The 19,061-nt window shown below is 44.3% G+C and overlaps 5 protein-coding genes across 5 annotated transcripts; 2 read left to right on the forward strand and 3 right to left on the reverse strand.

Moving 5' to 3' along the window:
- Positions 1-739: 739 nt before the first annotated feature.
- N7508_008387 (FAD-binding oxidoreductase) lies at positions 740-2,319 on the reverse strand (the record flags this gene model as incomplete). Its single annotated transcript, XM_058466451.1, has 3 exons — positions 740-858; positions 922-2,080; positions 2,185-2,319. The coding sequence occupies 3 exons, from the start codon at positions 2,317-2,319 to the stop codon at positions 740-742; spliced, it is 1,413 nt and encodes a 470-aa protein (XP_058314297.1).
- A 1,947-nt stretch (positions 2,320-4,266) lies between these two features.
- On the forward strand, positions 4,267-5,305 carry N7508_008388 (lactate/malate dehydrogenase family protein; the record flags this gene model as incomplete). Its single annotated transcript, XM_058466452.1, has 3 exons — positions 4,267-4,540; positions 4,586-4,815; positions 4,868-5,305. The coding sequence occupies 3 exons, from the start codon at positions 4,267-4,269 to the stop codon at positions 5,303-5,305; spliced, it is 942 nt and encodes a 313-aa protein (XP_058314298.1).
- Positions 5,306-5,863: 558 nt separating this feature from the next.
- On the reverse strand, positions 5,864-6,344 carry N7508_008389 (uncharacterized protein; the record flags this gene model as incomplete). Its single annotated transcript, XM_058466453.1, has 2 exons — positions 5,864-6,067; positions 6,240-6,344. The coding sequence occupies 2 exons, from the start codon at positions 6,342-6,344 to the stop codon at positions 5,864-5,866; spliced, it is 309 nt and encodes a 102-aa protein (XP_058314299.1).
- Positions 6,345-16,425: 10,081 nt separating this feature from the next.
- On the forward strand, positions 16,426-16,947 carry N7508_008390 (uncharacterized protein; the record flags this gene model as incomplete). The annotated part of the gene is made up of 1 exon (XM_058466454.1): positions 16,426-16,947. The coding sequence occupies one exon, from the start codon at positions 16,426-16,428 to the stop codon at positions 16,945-16,947; it is 522 nt and encodes a 173-aa protein (XP_058314300.1).
- A 734-nt stretch (positions 16,948-17,681) lies between these two features.
- Positions 17,682-18,285, reverse strand: N7508_008391 (WD40 repeat domain-containing protein; the record flags this gene model as incomplete). Its single annotated transcript, XM_058466455.1, has 3 exons — positions 17,682-17,869; positions 17,944-18,078; positions 18,261-18,285. 3 exons carry the CDS (start codon positions 18,283-18,285, stop codon positions 17,682-17,684), a joined length of 348 nt encoding a protein of 115 aa, XP_058314301.1.
- Between the last annotated feature and the right edge of the window lie 776 nt (positions 18,286-19,061).

Genomic DNA, 19,061 nt, shown 5'->3' on the forward strand with positions numbered 1-19,061 from the left:
TTTCGTTGTTAAGAAACTTGTCACTCTCTGCCTTGAAAACAGGACTGCCAAAATTGGTAAAAGCCAAAGTGTCCATGGTATTGTCTGATCTTGTAGCAGAAACATAGTTTCCAGTACCATAACTGCCATGGTCGAGCATTCTTACTTGAGTCATCCGCCGCTGAAACGAATTATGCATCATTGTTTCAGGAAATTTTAAGAGTACTCGGGCGGGATTTCAGTGAACTCATCTATTCGCTGCATTTAGCGGGTTATCTCTTATATCAGTTACAAGTCACCAATCATTGATAGTCATATGAAGTGCGTGGGCTTTTCGGTGACATGTCGACTTGCTTCATCCAGCTACAAGCAAGGGCTTTGGTCCTTTATTCTGTACTGAAACCCACCTCAAACAATATCGATTCGATTGTCTCAGTTATTCCAGCTACCTGGCACCTATTCCTCCTCTGTTTATGAGGGAGATCATGTACAAGTTTTACGTTCTATGTCCATGAAACTAAGTTCAACGACAAGTTTGATCCAAGAACACTATATATGGTAGCAGAGCAGCACAATAATGTTTGGCATTATCAGAAGAACGATCCGGCACTGGTAGATTGCCTCGCTCCCAGCGGGCCTTAATCCACCGCCTTTTTCGCTAACAACTGGATCAGTACTCCAGAAAGCAGATCAAAATAGATTTTCGAATGGCAAGCCTGACAATACACTTTCCTGGTATCATATTTTTAATCAATAGAGATCATTCTCGAAGCAAGTTGTGCCATTTCTTGAACACGTTATCCGGGTCGTACTTTGTTTTCAGGAGCTGCAGACGGGGTAGGTTTGCCCCAAAAATATCAACCAACGGTGCTGCTTTGCCTATAATTTCTCAGCCGCTTTGCTTATTGGGGCGGTATGTCTCTGGGGAAAAATCTAACATACCAGCGAAATTAGCGTACACTACTCCTACACCCTGATGGTGTTTCTCATAATCTCGTATTCCCCCGCAGTCTTCCACCTCCATTAGAAGTTCTTGTTGGAGATTGTGCATGCTCTTGTCTTGATCTGGGTCGTGCCAGCAGAAAATAATGCACGCGTTGTAGTTGAGCCCGCGATTGGCGCACGCAGTGCCCTCTAAGGGCACTTGGACAGTCGCAGCATATGGAAGCAGCTGAAAAGTCAATGTAGATTCCTCAACGCGCCGGTTCGTGGTAATGATGGCTTTAAATTTTTGGAAAAGGTGACACACACGATCGAAGTCTAGCGGCAAGGTGACGTTAATCCCACTGATACTCTTGCGGCCAGTTGAAGAGGTAAATCGTTCAATGGTGGTATTGAGTCGCTCATAAGGCATCATATCGGTTTCATTAACGATTGGTCTTATAGACAACAGGGGTGAGAAAAAGCTTTGTGCTTCCTTAAAGGACCCATTATAGAAGAGTATAGCAAATATCGCCGCTTTGCGTTCCGGCGGGGGACAAGTGAATCCGAAAAATAACCCCTGGTCTTTGTTTGCCCTCATGCTGAAGTTATTTGAAAACTCGACGACCTCTTTCAAACTTTCGACAGAAAATATCAACAGTCCTCCAAAGACTGGGGACTTTTGATCATGTGCTTGGAACACAAGCTCAGTGACGACTCCAAAGGCCTGTCCCGCACCTCGAACAGCCCAAAACAAGTCAGGCTCTTTTGTCTCAGATGCGACAATATCACTGCCGTCAGCCAGGATAATCCTCACGCTTAGGAGATTGTCGATAGCGAGACCATATCTACCAGTCAGCCAGCCGTATCCTCCACCTAAGGTAGTTCCAGCAACCCCACTCAGATCAAGGGTACCCCCGACAATAGCAAGTCCATATCGTGCTGTAGCTGTATCAACATCTCGCCATGTTGCGCCTCCTTGGACTGCCACGGTCTTGCTAGCTGGATCTACAACCACCCTGCACATTTTGGATAAATCAATGACGATTCCACCATGTGTTGAGGATGAGGCATCTGTGGAGTGGCCTCCAACTTGGACCACGAAAGGGACATGGTTTTTTCTTGCAAAACTAACAACAGTAGCGACCTGTTGTGATGTTGTAACACGCACAACGGCTCCCTATAATTTTAAATGAGACACTGAAATGAGGGGCTCCGTTCGAGATCAACGACGAATAAACATGTTGAGAGCTATGATGCGATGTGGAAAACGGAGATACTTACAGCCTCTTTTTCACACGTTTCACTCCATCTTCTGATGCTCTCGGCATAACCTTCTGAATCAGAGGTCAGAACCTCTGCATCGTCACCAAGACTCTTTCTCAAGGCGAGGGCTTTGGCGTACGTCAAAAAGGGCATAATGATGTATCGAAACAAAAATTATAACACTTACATCAAAAAGAGCAACGCCGATTTGATAGCTAATATATGACCTAACGAGATATAGGTGGCATTATTTACTTGTGACGTGGAACTGCGTGGAGCTCAAAGTTCATGTGACAGATGGATGGGGCTAGAATTGATGAATGGTCCTTTTCGAGTCACTCGTACGGTTCGTTTTGGTGAGAAAAGGTTTAGAACTGAAGTCTAGCGTGGTGGCAAAATTGTGTGATTTTTAGTTGGTGTTCTAGGCTTGCGTACATAATCATGAGACAATTATGAGGTTCGATGAACACGAGGTATGAGTGAACAAAAAAAAAGAAAAGCTATCTTAACGGTTAGGTATCCAAGCTCACAGCAATAATGCACAACAAAGTTTCATCCTTTCACGACCCTAATAATACCACGGCGTATCCATTTAGTAGCAAGTACCACGACATAATCACGTACTTGACTGGTATGGACAGCAGTCTGGGGAAGACGTCTACTAGATCAAAATTCAAATCTCTCCCTATCTACTTTTATTTGTTACTCAAGTTTAATGCTTTTGGCCCAGGCTCTGACTGACAAAACCCGGGGCCCCAGTACCTTTTTCCCATTCTCTGATAGATAATTGCTACCTAACATTGGCATTTCTCCACAGCCAGGATGCTCAAGCTAGGTCCCACGCAAGTCTGTTAACTGGTAGTCGGGTATGTAGCCATCATATTTTCTAGTTGAAAGCCTGCTCCAAATATCAATCACCATCCACGCCATGGTTGTTGCACCTAGTATCGGCAACACTGTTATTGAGGTACCCCAAGAGCTGCCTCGGGGTCATACTCGTATTTCACTTGGAAAGAAGATAATTCGCGACACGAAATTTTCGAAAGAAGTACAGTAAACATGCAGTATAGTATGCAGCATATCCATTGATATAACTACAAGAAATTGCGACACGAAGCAAACCGAAATCTTTTTGTGGATGTAGTTGATTCGTAGAGCCCGAAATGATGTTGCGTGGTCGCATTGTGGAACCTCTCTTAAGGTTAAAGAGCAACAAAAGTGATATAATGCAAAATGTAGCGTTGAAGCAACCAGACCACTCTATATGCTTCCCTGGTTCAGTCGTTCGTTTCTATGTCGTCAGTTTCAATTAACTTCAATGAAATCTCATGTACCTGTTTTTGTGTAACTCATAGTCTCGACAATTCAGCCCGCGGCAGACAAAATGCAGACAAAATGCAGACAAAATGCAGACAAAAATGGGGGGGAAGAAACAGCTACCAAATTCGCAGCGTAAGGAGTATACGTGATAATGGCCCAAATTTCTTATAGAGTAGGAAACAAGGTTTGTTTCGACGTTGGATAGTCCTATACTGTGTTACGTCTTATTTAAATCGTTCGTGTTTCTCATTGACCATTCTGATCGTCTGACATTTGTCTCTTGTGGTTGCTGCATCTCGATGCAAGCAAAATGAAATTTCGTAACATAGAACAATAGCATCCGTCGCCGTATTTTATTACTTTTAAAATTGTAGGGTTTGTAAGTGTAGACGGGGTCTGGACAATTATGGCTACGCTATTTCAGTCGCCGCCGTCAACTCACGCACTTCAAAGAATTTTCATTCGTGAAGGTCGTACCGTATTTTCTGCGGTCTGGTCTTGCCTTTTTTTCGCAATCTAGGTTGGCTCACCAATACAGAAGAACTTAGGATTATACTGATGACATCATCATCAAATCTTAGAACCATTTGTCAACTCACGGCGCCACCACAAATTTAGGCGCTAACATAACCTAATCGCATCTCTGGAGCAAAGGAACTTAGAACATATTAACCACCTCATCACGCCTAGCTATCTCACGCCATTGAATTGCCTATGGAAACTAGCAGATCTCCAGAGAAGATTTCCACAAGAATTGTGTGCTCTCCTTGAGTCTGCAAAATGCCCTCTAGAAATACAAAGGCGATCACTCGGATTGCAATCATCGGTGTTGGCCAGGTCGGCGCGGCTGCTGCTTATGCGCTGATCTTAAGCTCCGTCGCTAGTGAACTGCTCTTGGTCGATATCAAAACTGACTTGAGAGACGGCCAGGTCCGGGATCTTTCCGATGTAAGCTACAGTTGCAATAGCGGAACGCGTGTCCGAGCAGCCACACACAAAGAAGCAAGCCAATGCGATATTGTGGTTATCACGGCCGGGTCAAAGTCGTACAGAGGTATGAGCTACTATATGAGCATGGTTCTTTCTAATATTTCATCAGGTGAAACTAGCGTTCAGCACATGTGGCAGAAAATTGCCATCATTGAGAGCATCAACAATGCAATGAAGCCATTCGAATCAGGCACAATCTTACTCATCGTGGCAAACCCTGTCGACCTTCTCACTTCCTTCGCCCAAGAGCACTCTGGACTTCCAGCATCTCAGGTGCTGGGCTCAGGAACCTTTCTCGACTCAGTAAGGCTTCGTGGAATATTAGCAGACAAAGCCGGAGTACGTGCTTATAATCTTCAGTCTCTCTAAGACATGGCTAATCGAAATGTAGGTATCCGCTAGTTCGATAGACCTGCAGGTATTGGGCGTGCACGGGGAGTCACAAGTTGTTGCGTGGTCGAATGCAACACTTTGTGGAGTCCCGATCGACAAAGCGCTCCCCAGCAACAGTTTCAACCCCACTGACCTTGCCAACGAGTGTAAACAAAGATCGCAAAAGATTATCCAAGCTAAAGGAAAAATATCTTTTGGAATCGGCTCCGCCATATCCAGAATCTGCGCTTCCATTATATTCGATAGGCGAAATGTCTACCCTATTAGCCATTTCCAGCCGGAATGGAGTTGCTGTTTCAGCTTGCCGGTGGTTCTTGGAAGAAGTGGAATCATAAGAACTGTCCAAATGCCAATGAATAGAGACGAGAAGGTCAATATGGACGATTCGGTGAAGTTACTAAGCGCAACACTCAAGCGGATCCGTAAGGATCAGTAAGAGTGAAAACAAGCTCAACGCATCGCCCCCAAGGGCTTACATATCATCTCTGACACGCGCAAGCTTGTCTTTTCCTCTGATGATTTCCTTATGCCCCTCCTTTTTGTTTCTTTTTTTTCTTTGGTTTCTTATCCGTCTGCAAATGTGTCACAGATTAACATGTTCTCCCAAAAGTCACCATAAGCATGGTTTCTCACACAATGGTATATTTCATGGCCTACCTTAACAGCGTGGGGAACTGTAGTATCCCCAACTAGGAATTCAAAAAATCATACATCAAGCAAGCCGACACATTTCTTACTGCTTGGCTTACCGGCAGTCTGTGCCCTTATCCGTGCAAAATCACTTTATCAAACTTCGCTTTGCTTCATTAAGGGTTAGCCCGCAGAATATGAGACTTAATCGTTGGTGACATTTTCCTCCAAATGTTAGCCCCCTAAAAATTAACACAACTTGAATTGATTGATTGATTGATTAAAGGAACCTTTATCTTCGATCAACCCAAACTAGCGATAGATACGGACAATATGTAGTGACAAAATGGCACTCCTCTTCTACTCATTTTTTGTTCAATTTAGGATAGTAACAGCCCCACGGAGAGAACTGACGCCGTCTAAAAAAGGCCTCGATGAGCCTTACATTTTCCAACGCCCGGCACGTAACACTGGCAAAGCAAGTTTCGCCGCTTTTACCTATTATATCCGCAATGGTATTAACACCGCATTCACATTGTCTCTTATTCGGACCAGGCTCACGGTAACCCTGTTAGATTGAGGTTGTGATGCTGTCCTCTTCTGACGTTAGAAAAATGCTTGCAGACTTCTGGCTTCTTTGTAGCTGTGGACTGCTTGTTCAGGTTAATGTTGTGGCAGACGTCCACTCAAGTATGGAACAAAGGGACAGTTTTCTGCACTATTTGGAAAAGGAATTGTACCCCGGCGTCTTCATTCTGGATCATGAAATGAAGGTTGTTTGGGAATGTGGTGATGCGGACTGGGAACACCGTGCCATCCGTTGCAGCAGCATGACGGAGAGTCATATCTCCCTGTACGTATTGCCTACGGTTTATAGTTATCGAATGGCAATGATAGGGAAGCTCCTGGATCGTTCCCACATTTGGAACATCTCTCCTCAGGCGCTCGTAAATATTGGAACAGTTTATCCCGTTTCCGTTTTAGACTGCCAACAACCACGTCCAGTCTCCATCCTCATTTCCGTTCTTACTCTAACTTCTCTTCTCGTGACCTTATATTTCCACGCAGCTACATACAAGTAAAACCTCTGTGAACACTATTACCTCCAAGAACCCGTTCAGTTGCTGATTTTACTGTAACGTCAGTGCCTCAGAGACATGATGGGACTGATCCATTCAGTGTTTGGCAAACTCGAAGCGAGAGAATATTCTATGCCAGAAGTTCATTATAGCATAGCACAGATGTAGTTGTTTAAATGGATCACATAAGTATATGTGGAACAAAACCCTTGCTCGGTTCCACCGTGGACGGATTTCTTTTATCAGTGAACTTGTCATTATCTCTTGTATTTCATCCTGTTGCATTTGTGTAGTAAGCAGAAACTGTATAAACTCGTATTACGTGACTTAAGAATAGGGACTTGGAAATATGATTTATAGAACTCAAGCAGAATACGTGCGATTCCGTATACAACTAGTCCCACTATGTAAGTTAGCTGGAAATATTTACCTAGTAGACATAGTGGTTCTTTCTGATGCTTTTCCGATGGGAATGTAATGCGGGACCCTGGATGTTCAGGCTAGAAACTTAGTGGCCATTCTGGATGCTGGCCCAGTGGGCCTTGTTGCAATGCTTGCGGCTAAGTTATTTACGCTATACCTTGTCCTCGTGATTGAGAAAGAAAATAAAAGGCTTAAGCGGGCTAATTAGCTTGGTGCTAACACAGCAATAAAAGTTGACAAACTCAGCGCTATAGAAGAACTCGACTCACTAGGGAAAAACTCTTTGATTCTATGATAAAAGCAGTCAGGTGACCGATAAAATTTAATTTCTATTAAGAGCTAGTGGCCCTATTGGGTTCTTTGGCAAACCTAGGGTTTCAAGCTCAGAATGCGAGTCTTCACCTTGAATAACTCTAAGATCTCAATATCAGTATTTCCAGAGTTCCCTAAACTCCTCTGGCCACGCGGGTAAATTTATGACTTGTATTGGGTGTGTGTATCCCCTCGGAAGACTGGGTGATATTGCTGTGGCTTTAGATCAAAGGATCGCAGCAGATGGAAGAATGGCATATACACTGCAATATCCCTGGTCATCGTATCAAAACTAGAAATAGCGGCTATAATTATGACGAAGATGCTATTGCGACGCTCTGCTTGTTTAACGAAGCATTAAAAGTTCTTATTCAACGGCCGACGGAGCCATTTGTTAAAGGAATGGATGATCACACCGCTCATTGTCCGATTTACGGTATCGAATTTTGTGTGTGCTTTTGTGAGGTTAACTTTATTCTTCCAGTTTGTTCCAAATATAACGGATATATGCCAACCACTAGACAGCCAAGTTTTTCAATACTTAAAACCCTATTACAACGTAGAAAGGACTGAGATTGTTAGGTGGGCACAAATGTGACCAAGTACGATTTTCTCTGGATTATTAGTGGTGTACGAGAGAAGTACTATCGTAGCGCACTATCATAGCATCATTTAAATCACAGGGGATTATATCAGGACGATATTACCGGAGACGTGCTTCGTCAATAGAATACGCTGTCACCAGTGACTGAAGCCACAAGGCCTGCGACGAACTTACCACCTGATAATACGATTGAGCAAGTGCTTTCGTTAAATAATAAGCTTGTTCAGGACTTTAATTCTCAGCACCTAGGAATTCATTAAATTACGACAGCGAATCACAGGACCAGTATTAAATCAGGGTCATTGGGCCTAAGTTCTGCTTGTGCTAATCGTGAGATGGTGTCGCTCATTGAAAAGGAAACTAACAAGATGATGCAACCTTAGGCGCTATATACTAAAGCGCAACAAATGAGCAGCAAGCCCACTTATACTATGAATAAGCAAACCTCATAAATTGCTAATTTCATATATTAATAAGGTTCCTGGGCTGCCGAGATAGTATAGGTTAAAATTGACGCATGGGCGATTTCTTCCGATGGGTTCTCCTGTTATGGTCGGAATTCTAGTTGGGCTAGCCTAGCTTAATCGCTGTGTGAGAATTGTTGCAATAGTTCGGTCATACAACCTTCATTTAGAAGACACATGATTCCAAGGGCTTGACAAATTCATCACGCAATGGGAATTTGCAATTTTCGAAGGAGATAGTTGCCTCTGTTGGAATTTGTAGCTTTTTCTTCAATAACCTCACTTCCTCCGGAAGATTCGAGATAGATTGATGACCATATTCGAGTGCTTCCACTCTTTTTGATCGTTTCGATACTTTGTGGACATATTCACACTTCTGCAATTTTGATCGCGGCTTATATTCGGAAGATCCTTTTCTAGCTGTAGGAATTTCGAATTGAGGCTTTCTCAGTACCATTTTCAACTAGACAGTGGGCTCTCTTTCGGTTTTTCGTTTTGCTATTGGAATAACTCTCGGTCTTGAACAGCGTGCTTGAGAAGCGCTGCGCTCACCAAGCGGAGAATTTATTCCAAGAGATCGAGGGAGGGCTCATAAGCCATGGATTAGAAGTTTGTGAAAGGTGCTTGTCTCAATAGAACTGTGGGCTCTTAGCTCATTATATGGTGACCACATCCCATTTTGGCGAGTATTTGCAGGACCTTGAGCAGTATGGCAGTTATCATCTGACGGGCGGTTTTCATTTGAGGGCAATAGCCGCGCATCATAAACAGGAATCTTGACCGCATTATTAGCTATATGTTGAGCAAAGAAGGAAGTCAGGAGATGTTTCCGCAGATATTTAGGAATGAGTCATTGAATGAAAAGCCGTCAGAGAAGTTTTCAACTGCGAAATTCTGATCATACTGCGAGTCCAGCGGAGGAAATTCTGGGGAGTGCACGTCCACCAGGCCACACCGTCTGCAAGGGCCTAGTGTGTTAGAATCTCTACCGTGGTGATCAGTCCCAATTTCCACTATTGTTCCTAGCTTCTAGATCAAGATATTGATGGGCCATTTAAAAGGTGCAGCATTATATTGGTCTTAAATCCATCTGAGCAAATTTCCTACTCAAACCTCGTGCATAGAGTAGATCCATTCGGCCAGTAACGGTCGAGGGTAGCCCTGAAATTTGGACTCATCGTAAGGTTTGAGTTTATTTTCTTTTCTTTTCATACCGGAAGAATATTCACGGCCTACCCGTTTATTTTAATCGACTGAACAAGATGCCTTTCGGAACAGGCTTTACAAACGAGAAATCCGAATCATGTGATACTTCGGCCGAAAGGAAATTAGCGGATGGCCGACGAAAACATCAAGAGATCACGGTCTAGCCAAATGTCTACCATCCTAATACAGAGTAAATTCACCGCACTAATAGGAGAGCGTGACATAGTATTGGCCGCTTGTTGGTTGCTTCACCTCCAGCCATAGAAACCGATAAAACAGAATCTTGGTTGACATACGTTTTGGATCAACCTGAATGGCGGGTCTTGCTTTTGAGTTTCGTGTCGATATCGGATATTTGTGGCTGTGATTGAACGTACATTGAACTCTAATAGCCTAGTGAGTCTTTCTAAAAGCTACAAAAATGGCGGGATCGCCATAGCGTAAAATCATCTGTTAATTCTATAGTCGACTATTCGAATCAGTTTGTCATATAATCCAGCAATGCCTCCTGGCAGGCAAGAAGGGTAAGCTGTGACAACCCGGATGTCCAGTCCTCAGTAAGATGCTGATAAATGAGATCTTGACGCAGAAATCACTGGTACCACAAAGAATGCTTATGTTGTAGTGAAGGTGTCTGTCAGCTTTTCACTATTCAACAAGCAACAACCACGTGGTCCTCCTGTTTTGCAAACGAACCGATTGGGAGTTTCTGCCCCACACCTCCGACGACACCCGGTATAGAAGACTTGAAATTGGAAGCAGCCGCTGCAAGTCCCGCGGCAGACGGATCATATATTTCGACTCCCAGTCTATCTACACAAGCGTGTGAAGTGCTCCGGCAATATGAATGGTCATTTGATCAGACCAGAATTATTAAGAGAAGCACGTATCTTTACTAGTTCGAGCAAGTCCAAGTTGCATCGACATACACCTGATGGTATGCTCTGCTATGAGTCACTCACAACCGTTTTTGTATCAAGAAAATCCAATTGAAATGGTTCTTCAAAACCTGTAAAAAAGCTCCAATATGAAGGAATATACTGCCGCCATCATTTGTCCTGCAAGTTCAACAATTAGGCAGAAAAGAAAGGAACGCGGGCGAAAATTGCTCCCTTCGGTTAACGCCTCTTGATACATTCACTGTACAAGAGTCTAATTAAAGGCCAGTCAGTGTAAACATGTGATAGTACCGAATCAATTTGATATATGGTATCCATATATTGCGGATGGGCGGAGGCAATTGGAAAAATAGGTAAAATTTGCAACAAAAACAACAACAACATTCGATGCCATAATGAAAGACTTAGCAATCATTCTGTAGTGTGAATTTACATGTATCGGGAAAGGCAGTCTCTCGTAAGGTCCGAAGTTTGTCTTTCACGGATTCAATCTCCCCCTGGAGCTCCAAAATAGTATCCAGCGCATGTTTAAGAATGGCGGCTTTTTTCACACGTTGAGGCATTTTGTCCGGCATGCCTTTATTACTTTGTGCACCAAGGCGATGGTGTAGAACAAGCTCCAATCGTAAAAACCTCTGCTTAAGATTTTCACGATATCGCTTTTCTATCTGACTGTGAGCCTTTTTTCGGTACAGTCCTTCACAAAAATGTTCACTTCCCGGTGTAAAATTTGGATTTTGAACACTTGCGGGTTCAAGAGTGATCTCCCCAGTGCCGATAGGGAAGTCGGAGAGAGATGTTTGGTAATTTGGTGGTGTCGTGTTGTAAGACTTTATGAGAGATGGGTTCTCTTCTGAATTATGCGTTACTTTGATGCATTCGGAAGTAGGCAGATTCATTGAGGTATCGTGATCATTTTGCCAAGGGTATAGATACTCGTGATAGTGGTAAATGTCCTAAGTGGCAATTTTAGCTTGATAACTTGAGCGGTTGAAACAGTAACTTCGTACGTAGCCTGGAAGTAAAGGAGCGGACTGGTTAATCGATGGCTTGGAGGGCTGAATGCAACCGTCAGGGGAATTGCTTCGTAACAAAATACTCTCACTATAGACTGCACGCTCGCATGATACAGATTGCTCAGAGTCCCAGGGCAGGGAGTTCGGGATCTCAAACCCAGGAGAGTTGGTCCGATAATGCCAATTAGTTACTTCCTCTTCAGTAGGTCCAGCGATATAAGACATTTTGCGTATCTCTGGTCAGTTTCGAATAAGTGTATGACTGATAAGTTGTTAATGATCAAGACCTGACTTGTTCGGACCTTTAGTACTCCACAAATGCGGGCTATTGAGCAGCTGTTCTCCTGGAACATATGGAACGTATGTAGGTATTTAGGTAAGGCCATACACTGTATAGTGGTTCGACCGGAAATGCGGGCTATTGAGCAGCTGTTCTCCTGGAACATATGGAACGTATGTAGGTATTTAGGTAAGGCCATACACTGTATAGTGGTTCGGCCGGCTGTCGGTCGTTTCGTATTTCATTGTGACCTAAAAAAGACTTTCGGATCCAACTTCCGGCGTATAACTTCCAAATTCTCATATCGCTCAAAAGATAAGATTACGACAGAGTTACTGCAATCGCCAGTTCTCGACCCGCTCATGATATCAAGACTAAGGTTTCGTGGGGGCTAGCAGACTCCAGCAATATTAGAGGCATATAAATGGACTAAGTATGTAAACGGAGTTTAAGAAATTTTGTCGTCACGACCGTGCGGGCGGCTCGGTCACTTGTCTCGCGGTTAATTAGGGACTTCCCAGTGTGGGGCAAAGTTGTTCGCGCCCGTGGGTCGGTCGCAACCCAAGACAGACAGGGTTTTATCATGAAAAGTGAAAATTGATAGTCAAGCCCTTTTAAGGAAGGGGTCTAGCGTTTACGGGATAAAGCCTGTCAACTAGTAGGTAAGATCGAAGATGTCTCGGAACAAGTAGATTGGAGTTGGTACAGAGACTGATCTCTGAGGAACTTCTAGGTTCACCAACAATGAAGATTTAACATGAACTCTTACGAGAGGTAGTGAGGTGACGCTGACGAGTCGATGGGGATACACTGGCAAGAAGCGGGGTAGTCCATGGGACTGTGATACATGCGTTTGATACATGCACACATAGAATCCGTGACACCATCTGTCATCAGGGTCACGTGATGTTCCGACTAAACACTCGGGGCGATCAGCCCCGGCATACTAGACCTCGTTAAAAAACCATTAGAGGGCCAGAAGGCGGATCCTTGCCTGTCCTTGCCCGGCCTTGCCCGGCCGATCGCCCCCATTTGTTTAAAAAACGTCAACCTTTCCTAATTTAGATGAATTATACTGCTGATGTATCCTCTTAAAGAACCGTTGTTTAATAGTGTTTCGGTTTTTAGGTTAGTTCTTCCCTCTATTCTGTATGAATATCAAGAATTTTTAAGAAACATAGTTGAAAATACCCGTCTAAAGCTGTTTATCACCTCGACTTTTTGAATTCCCCTTTCAAAATATATATCACTTGCTCTTCATATAGTAACACCATTTTATGGCCTATTTACTATGAATTAAATTTGCGGACTGCTTAACAACAGCACTTTCAAATCTTCGCTTAATATTTTGTACAATAATCCCTAGCCTTCCGTACTGCTGTTACGCACGACTATCGGGTCGTCGCTAAGTTAGAAGATTTCCGGGTTATACTTGCCTGTGCTTCTCTGCTTCCAACGTCAACGGTCTGTCTCTCAACTATACCGTTGCCTAACAGGCCTTAAACGGGCTAAGTCCTTTCGAAGGTATCGAGGAGCGATGCTAGGTAGAGCGCCGAACAGATCTATACCGAAGTATTGGTCTGATCGTAGTGTTGCCAAGTTATAATCAAGTAAGAGTCACCAAAGGTTTCTGAATAGTAGACACAAATAACAACATGAGATTGAACACGAAGAACTAAACTAGATATATGAATGAGTGTCCTTATATATCCTGAGTCCTTCCTAAGTAGATAAGTAGAAAGTAGAATAGTAGAACCGTTCTACTTGTCGACCGTCGACTCTTCTACTGCCTATATAATCACGTGAGGTTGGTTCCAAAAGTATGTGATCCCGGGGGCTTGGCAGGGTTGTTGGTCAGACTTTTGGATGCCTGGTTGCTAAGGCATCTACTTGGGCAAGTGATATAGACCTACTTGGCAAGCCTGGCATGTCAGTTATGTAAGTAGGATTTATTTAACGTAATTCACATGCGAGCTGGACACACAAGCGAGCTGGACACCCCACCAAAAACGCGTTAGTTAATTAGATCTCTCTTCTTTAACCACCCACTATGCCACCAATTCGTACTCAATCCTCTCAAAAACGTACGGAGCAAGAGGGTAAGATCTTATTAGCTATTCAGGCTATTCGGAAGCAAGAATTTACCTCTATTCGTGAAGCAGCACGCCAATTCAAAGTACCGAATTCAACTCTCGCTACACGCCTTAATGGGGTTAAAAACCGCGTTGAATCTCGCGCAAATTCATACAAATTGACTGAAATTGAGGAGGAATCGCTTCGAAAATGGATTCTCTCAATGGATTCTCGTGGAGCAGCCCCTCGGCCTTCTACTGTACGAGAAATAGCAGACTTACTACTCGCGGCGCGTGGATCTATCCCTCCTCCTTCGGTCGGCCAAAATTGGGTTACGAATTTCGTTAAAAGGCATTCTGACCTATCGGCCCGATTCTCGAGACGCTACGATTATCAGCGAGCAAAATGCGAAGACCCAAAAATTATTTCTGAATGGTTCTCTCTCGTTCAAAAAACGATTCTAACGTACGGTATCGATCTCGACGATATCTATAACTTTGACGAGACCGGGTTTGCAATAGGCTTAATTGCGACCGCAAAAGTTATTACGAGAAAGGAATTCTACGGTCGGAGATCGCTTTTACAGCCTAGAAATCGCGCGTAGGTGACTACAATCGAGTGTATAAACGCGTTAGGGTGGGCGCTTCCTCCGTATATCATTTTTAAGGGTAAAGTCCTTATTGAATCTTGGCTCGACGGCCTTCCGCTTGATTGGAGACTCGATATTAGTTCGAACGGGTGGACTTCCGACGAAATTAGCCTTCGGTGGCTTCAAAAGCAGTTTATTCCGTCTACTTCTTCGCGTACGAAAGGGAAGTATAGACTTTTGATACTCGACGGCCACGGAAGTCATTTAACCGCGAAATTCGACGAAATTTGCGAGAAGAACAATATTATCGCAATTTGTATGCCTCCGCACTCGTCTCACCTTTTACAGCCTCTCGATATTGGCTGTTTTGCGGGGTTAAAGCGCGCGTACGGTCGGTTAGTCGAATCGAAAGTTCGGCTGAATATCAATCACGTCGATAAACTAGAATTCCTCGAAGCCTACCCGTCTGCCCGAAACGAGACATTTGAATCAAAGACTATTAAAAATAGCTTCGCCGCTGCCGGTCTAATACCGTATAACCCCGATCGAGTGATTTCAAAGCTTGATATTTAGCTTCGAACCCCGACACCCCCCTCGAGCCGGGGAAGCGAGTGGTCGCCGAAAACGCCCTCGAACTACGTCCAATTACAAAAACAAGCTTCTTCAATAAAAGCCTTACTTAAACAACGCTCAAAAAGCCCACCGAGTCCGCTAAATTCCGCGATTAATCAGGTTTTAAAAGCCTGTCAAAGCACGATGCAATCAGCTACCTTACTCGAGAAAGAAGTAAGCGATTTACGCGCTGAAAACGAGAAGAAGAGGCAAAAAAGGGCTCGTTCTACAAGGCAAATACCCTCCGGAGAAGGCCTCTCAGTTTTAGAGGCCTCTACTCTAATAGCGCAGTCAGAGCAAGCAGTTTTAGCACCATTGCCCCGCGAGGCAGAGCTAGCTCCGACACCTTCTCAGCCACGTACGAGAGCCTTACCGAAGTGTAGCGTTTGTGGAATTCAGGGTCATAGAATGACTACATGTCCTGATAGATCTCGAGTTTAATTCATTGAATTTAATGGCGTTTTGGTTGAGATAAATGCATTTAAAATTGATTGATTAGGTGGGGTGTCCAGCTCGCTTGTGTGTCCAGCTCGCATGTGAATTACGTTAACGTATTTCCCGGTCGAGCTGCGCACCCGGCCGAGCTGCACACCCCAAAACACCATATTAAATGCGATATTTTAGAACCGTATATCTCGACAACGACAAGCTTGCCCTATTTCATATCTAGTATATTGGGTATTCAGGATGTAATAAACTCTATATAAGAGTTTAAGGTAGATTCAATGATTCTTTTATTCCGTTTCAATAAAATACACTGTATTTTAACTATTTCAGCTAGAAATATATATCATTCAACAATCACACCTCTAAGATTCAGTGGGGCCCTAGAATCATGCGAGACATGCTACAAAGTGTTTAAAATTACCAAAAGACCCCATAATAGCCTATGGTTGTTAAGATATGAAGTTGTAATTTATCGCATTTAATATGGTGTTTTGGGGTGCGCAGCTCGGCCGGGTGCGCAGCTCGACCGGGAAATACGTTAAATAGCTGGCAGCGGCCACATAATAAAAACCATGCGATCCACACAGTATCTCAAGTATTGCGGTATTGCGTGGAACGGCAACTAGTAGGCCGGATTCGGCTAGTAGCTACGCAGAGGGTATCCTGTATATATAACTACATATGTACAGGATAAAGTCTGCTAGGTGGGTCTGCTCAGGGTGGATCATACTCTTGCTCACTAAGCATGATCGTGGTTTCTCTTTTCCCTGAATACCTGGGGATGCCAGAGTATCGGATGTTGCACGTGATCTTGATGACAGATAGATTGATTGGCTCTCGGTGGCCCATCAGTAAGTTGCGGCCCCATAGTCGATTGGTGCCTGTTGGTCCGTAACACCAGAGTACCCTTACCATCTGTCTCATGCGAGATTCTCTCGCAATAAGCTCGATCCTTCCGATCCTCATAGTCCTAGTTCGAAAGAGTTTCCGAAGCACTTATCGAGTGGAAAGCGTGTTCTTCCGTAGTATTGACTATAAATCGCTTCCTCTTTCCGGGCTAGAGGATCTAGGTATTGACTTCGATGCCCGACGCGGAATTATCCCGAACGATGGCTTCGGTCGCGTGACAAGTCTCTCGGGCAAGGGAGAACCTAAGGAACTTCCAGATAAGTCTCTGATCTCCACCCTTCCTGGTCTATACTATGCTGGTTGGGTCAAGAGGGGTCCTACGGGTGCAATCGCTTTAACTATGACCGACGCATTTACTACCGCAGATACCCTTGCCCAGGATTTAGCAAATCGTGCCGACTCCCAGTCCTTGCTTAATACAGCTGATCAGGGCAGTGGGCTCGGCTGGGATGGAGTGAAAGCCGAGGCTGAATGCCGCGGCCTCCGGCCTACGTCCAAGCAGGATTGGCTAAGGATTGATGCCACTGAGAAATAACTTGGTAAACAAAAGGGCAAACCCCGGAGTAAACTTGGCCGTATAGAAGATATCTACCAGGAAGCGACCCCGTAGTTTCCACGACATGGAAACACAATCAACTGATAGCCATCATTCACCAAACGCAGGAAGAGAGAATGCAAAAGAAGAGTTCTGAAGATACTCATCTGCACTATCCCTTCGATCATGTCCAATTGCCAGTACGTCCCTTGTCGTCCCATTATCACTATACGAGAAGAGAGGATGGCAGAGATACGAGAGATAAACGGGTCTATAATATGGATCTGATGAAGACTAAGTAGTTGATGGACAATGCAACCATAAAAGTAGCTGAATAAGAAAAAAAAAGTTGAATAATGAATGGTCAAAATCTGTGTAAGAGAGCATAATTTAAATCCGCTAGTTTAAAGAAATCTTGATATGAAGGAAACCTTGCCAGAATGATGGCCAAGAGCCAGAGTTCCTGCTCTGAATGCTAAACAAGTTGGACGAAAGTCTAGGGGGAGCTATAATACCCTCTTACCCTAAAAGAAAATCCATTGGTTGTCTAAAATAGATAACTTAACACTAGTTTCAGACCAAACCCAATTCCCTTGGCCCTTAAGAGTTTGGCGCAGCTTGCCCGTGCTAGCATCCCAAAGCCGGACGGTTTTATCACGGGAGCTAGAGGCTTACACCTGACTATTAGTTAAGAAGGCCACAGAAGTGACCGAATTAGAATGGCCCTCGAGGATCTAGAGGAGCTCGCCCGTACCAACATCCCAGAACCGGACGGTTTTATCAAAAGAGCTAGAGGCCAGCCTCCGACCGTCCAGTGAGAAGGCCACGGACGTCACTAAATAAGAATGGCCCTTGAAGATCTGGCAGAGGTCGCCCGTGGCAACATCCCACAGCCGGACGGTTTTATCATAGGAGCTAGAGGCTAGCAACTGACCGTTAGGTGAGAAGGCCACCGCAGCACCGAGGATTTCCGTAAAAAAAAGGTCGGGAAAATACCCATCCACGTGGCGAGGAAGACCTTGCGCCGAGGACGATTGCTTGGCTGATAGACGGTGTAGTCGGCTGCGAAGCTTGTATATCCGGTACCGAAGCCAAAGACTGTGGACCCATAAGAGAGAACAGATCCAAGTTCTGCACGACCGAAGTTTATAGGGATGTTCACGAAATCTCCGGAATGAGCAAATACACCGAGCACAACCAGGAAAAAAATGAAGGTCGGAATCCAGCTCCAATATTCATACACATATACCGCTCGATATCCGAAGAAAACAACAAGCTGAGTGCAGAATGCGATTATCAGGATTCCTGCGTACCCAGGGACGCTGGGATTGAGGACATTGATCAGTTGCGCTCCGACTATGATATTAGCAGCAGCCCAGCCGATGCAAGCTAGTACATTGAATATGGCGACTGTGAAGGAAAGCGGCTTGTCCGATCGGCCCAGGAAGCGTCGAAGAGCCATGTAAATACGTAATATATCAAAAATTGACTCCATTTTTCGACTTTCTCATACGTTCTTTGAAAAATTTGACCTAGACATGCTGGATTCCTTCATTTCTGCAGAGTTTTCGAAATAGCATCTCTTTCCTATTTGGGACTAGTGTCATACTGGCAGCATGGTCGGTGGGAGAGAACGAGGGTGACTTAATTTTACTAGGGAGCTGTATATTAAATAGAAGTACCTAGCATTCATGGGACCTCCGATGCTCGGGGCATTAGTATTGCCAAGAAATGCATGCATGCAGTTTTACCGATTCATGCATTGGAAATACAATTACTGCAGTAGGCCTAATTAGGCTTAGCAAGTGGAGAGGGGGTCCGAATAGCTTCCATAGGGGGTCCTTCTAATAATGCACTTTAATTGGCTTGAGATGATCTTTACTCAATCGATCGAGTAGTTAAATACGTAGACACTGAAACTAGACCTCGAAATGGTTCAATTCCTGTTCCAAGGTCTAGAACCTGGAGTCAGCACCTGAGAGCCCCAGAGCGGGCTTGCGATATGTGTGGAAGTATTCGCTATGATGGATGCGGTTGAAACTTCTCGCCTGAACGACGTGTCTAAAGGTCTTGGAAGAAGAAGGCATCGAGCACAACAGAACTGCGTGGTTTCC

This window comes from Penicillium antarcticum, assembly GCF_028974205.1.
Source record: "Penicillium antarcticum strain IBT 31339 chromosome Unknown utg000009l_segment0_segment0, whole genome shotgun sequence".
NCBI classification, from domain to species: domain Eukaryota; kingdom Fungi; phylum Ascomycota; class Eurotiomycetes; order Eurotiales; family Aspergillaceae; genus Penicillium; species Penicillium antarcticum.